Genomic DNA, 1016 nt, shown 5'->3' on the forward strand with positions numbered 1-1016 from the left:
CACACGTCTCTCCAAAGTAACCTGGAACACAACCATCTGCACACGATCCAGTAGACCTGGCACATCCGTTGCAATTACCAGGACACATGAAATCACAAAAGCTTCCAAACCACCCTTGGTGACAGCTACCAGTGCATACACCTTCGTCATCACAGACTTCACAGTTTACACATTTGACACATGTGTCACCATAATAGCCTGTTTTACAGAACTCACAGAAACCAGTCCAACGATCACATTTCCTTTGTACGCATCCTTCACTGCAGTGAAGGCTGCAAGCTGGACCATGTCTCCCATTAGTTTGACACTGTGGACAATACTTTTCAAACGTCCCTTTGGTTTTGTCTTCTACTGTTGCTTCCTCACACGGACGACAGGGTTCGTCTGGGTTCTGAGTTCTGAAATACCCTTCTACACAGTCAGTGTCTGAAAACAGAGAAAATATCCCTATGCAAATATCATGAATCATGAGTTTACATTTGGCTTTACAATACATGTAACTATATTTGAATTTACAACACAACAGGACACGATTATAATTTCAAAATGGAATGCCGATCTTGACAAAACTAAATTGAACAGTGCTGAATGATTTTGGATGCATCGCTTGAATACACTTACCGTGGCCCAAGGGACTCCATGAGTATGACTCAAACATTAACCAACTGTTATTGTGTTACTGCTTCCAGCCAGCTTATCCCATGATATAATTACCCTTTTAACTTTTAGCTTTTTACATGAACAGTCTTTATCTTGCTTTTAAATGCTGCAGTACTGGGTTTGTATGTTCAGACTTCTCCTTATGATGTTAATGGTATACTAACGAAAACCAGAGACACCGACGTTTTCACTCATATATTGGAACAGTTGAAAACTATAGTTAATATTACAAGAAAAGTTATATTCCATTACAAACAATGTATACATTCAGTCGTGAATTATATTGAGTTCACATTTGGCTTTACAAATCTGTTATTTGACTTAACAGTGCGTGTAGCTGTTTGAATTTGAAAGAA

The 1016-nt window shown here is 38.8% G+C and overlaps 1 protein-coding gene across 1 annotated transcript in view; it reads right to left on the bottom strand.

The window, feature by feature from the left end:
* Window positions 1–112, bottom strand: part of LOC121376900 (protein draper-like) — a 3905-nt gene extending 3793 nt beyond the window's left edge. Inside the window, exon 1 of the mRNA XM_041504681.1 lies at window positions 1–112. This exon is cut by the window's left edge and continues 225 nt beyond it. Within this exon, the coding sequence (XP_041360615.1) occupies window positions 1–88 (88 nt within the window). The 5' untranslated portion in view covers window positions 89–112.
* Between the last annotated feature and the right edge of the window lie 904 nt (window positions 113–1016).

Source organism: Gigantopelta aegis, chromosome 7 (assembly GCF_016097555.1).
Source record: "Gigantopelta aegis isolate Gae_Host chromosome 7, Gae_host_genome, whole genome shotgun sequence".
NCBI classification, from domain to species: domain Eukaryota; kingdom Metazoa; phylum Mollusca; class Gastropoda; order Neomphalida; family Peltospiridae; genus Gigantopelta; species Gigantopelta aegis.